This window comes from Micropterus dolomieu, linkage group LG09, assembly GCF_021292245.1.
Source record: "Micropterus dolomieu isolate WLL.071019.BEF.003 ecotype Adirondacks linkage group LG09, ASM2129224v1, whole genome shotgun sequence".
NCBI lineage: Eukaryota > Metazoa > Chordata > Actinopteri > Centrarchiformes > Centrarchidae > Micropterus > Micropterus dolomieu.
In genome coordinates, this window is record NC_060158.1 from 2,895,656 (window position 1) to 2,896,704 (window position 1,049).

At 42.5% G+C, this 1,049-nt stretch overlaps 1 protein-coding gene across 1 annotated transcript in view; it reads right to left on the reverse strand.

Moving 5' to 3' along the window:
* LOC123976720 (toll-like receptor 13) overlaps nt 1-1,049 on the reverse strand; it is a 35,430-nt gene that overhangs the window by 13,134 nt on the left and 21,247 nt on the right. Inside the window, exon 5 of the mRNA XM_046059068.1 lies at nt 775-980. Within this exon, the coding sequence (XP_045915024.1) occupies nt 775-980 (206 nt within the window). The remainder of the gene's footprint in view (nt 1-774; nt 981-1,049) is intronic.

Here is a 1,049-nt window from a genome sequence, read left to right on the forward strand (position 1 = left end):
GTCTCGTCTTGTCTCGTCTCCCTGTACTTTTGGATTTTGGATTTCTGTTATTCAGCCACTCACCTGTAAGTGTGCTCGCTTTTGTTTGTTTATTAAAACCCCTTGTTGAACTATACCTGCTCCACTCTGTGTCCTGCGTTTGGGTCCTCCAACCTGCCTCCACACCACGATCGTGACACTTTCCCTGGGTATTTCCTTTTTATATACAGTCTATGGTATTTACCCCGCTGATGCCGTACATGCCATTAGCTCTGACTAGCATGTATTGTCAGTTGTAGATCTCGTGCTGTATTGAGGCTTGTAAGTTGTTCCTCAAATGTAAGTCGCTTTGGTTAAAAGCGTCTGCCAAATCAGTAAATGTAAATGTATGTAGTTACTTTAAGTCATTGTTGCTATTTCAGTATTAACCATGAACCACTTTATTCCCCAGTCTTACCCAAAATTCTGTGACGGCCGAAACAGAACCATAAAAAAGGTTATCGTGCTTTAGTTATTACTTATTAAAATCTTTTTATCATTATGTTGATAAAAAAAACACTACATACGTTTCTTACTAAATATTTGCTGTTGCAAATTGGTAGTATATAAACAAAATTTCTAGGAGACAGAGTTGAATCCCAACCTCTACCCAAACAATGTTGTCAACAATCTTTATTGAAGGTGAAAATTTCAGAATTTAGGCCAAAATAAGTGCAGATTTAACTATTTGGGCCACGGCCCACAGCTGTCGAGGATGTGTGATGAATGATGAAGACAGACAGAGGAAGTGTTTACCTGGTTGGAAGTCTCTGTGGTGCAGACAGAGCCTCCAGCCCTGCTCTCCTTCCAGCACTGGAAGCATCTCTCTGTAAACCCAGGCCTCGTCGTGAACGTTGTAGGAGATGAAGGCGTCGTATTGGTGAGGCGCTCCGTTCTTCTTCCTCTTCCTGCTATCATAGAGGAAGGCCAGGAAGAGGTAGTATGCGTAGGCTAGCTGCCACCTCAGAAAGTGGAAGACGAAGGCAGCGAGAAGAGTTAGCAAAGTCAGACAAGTGCTGCAAATGAAGCAG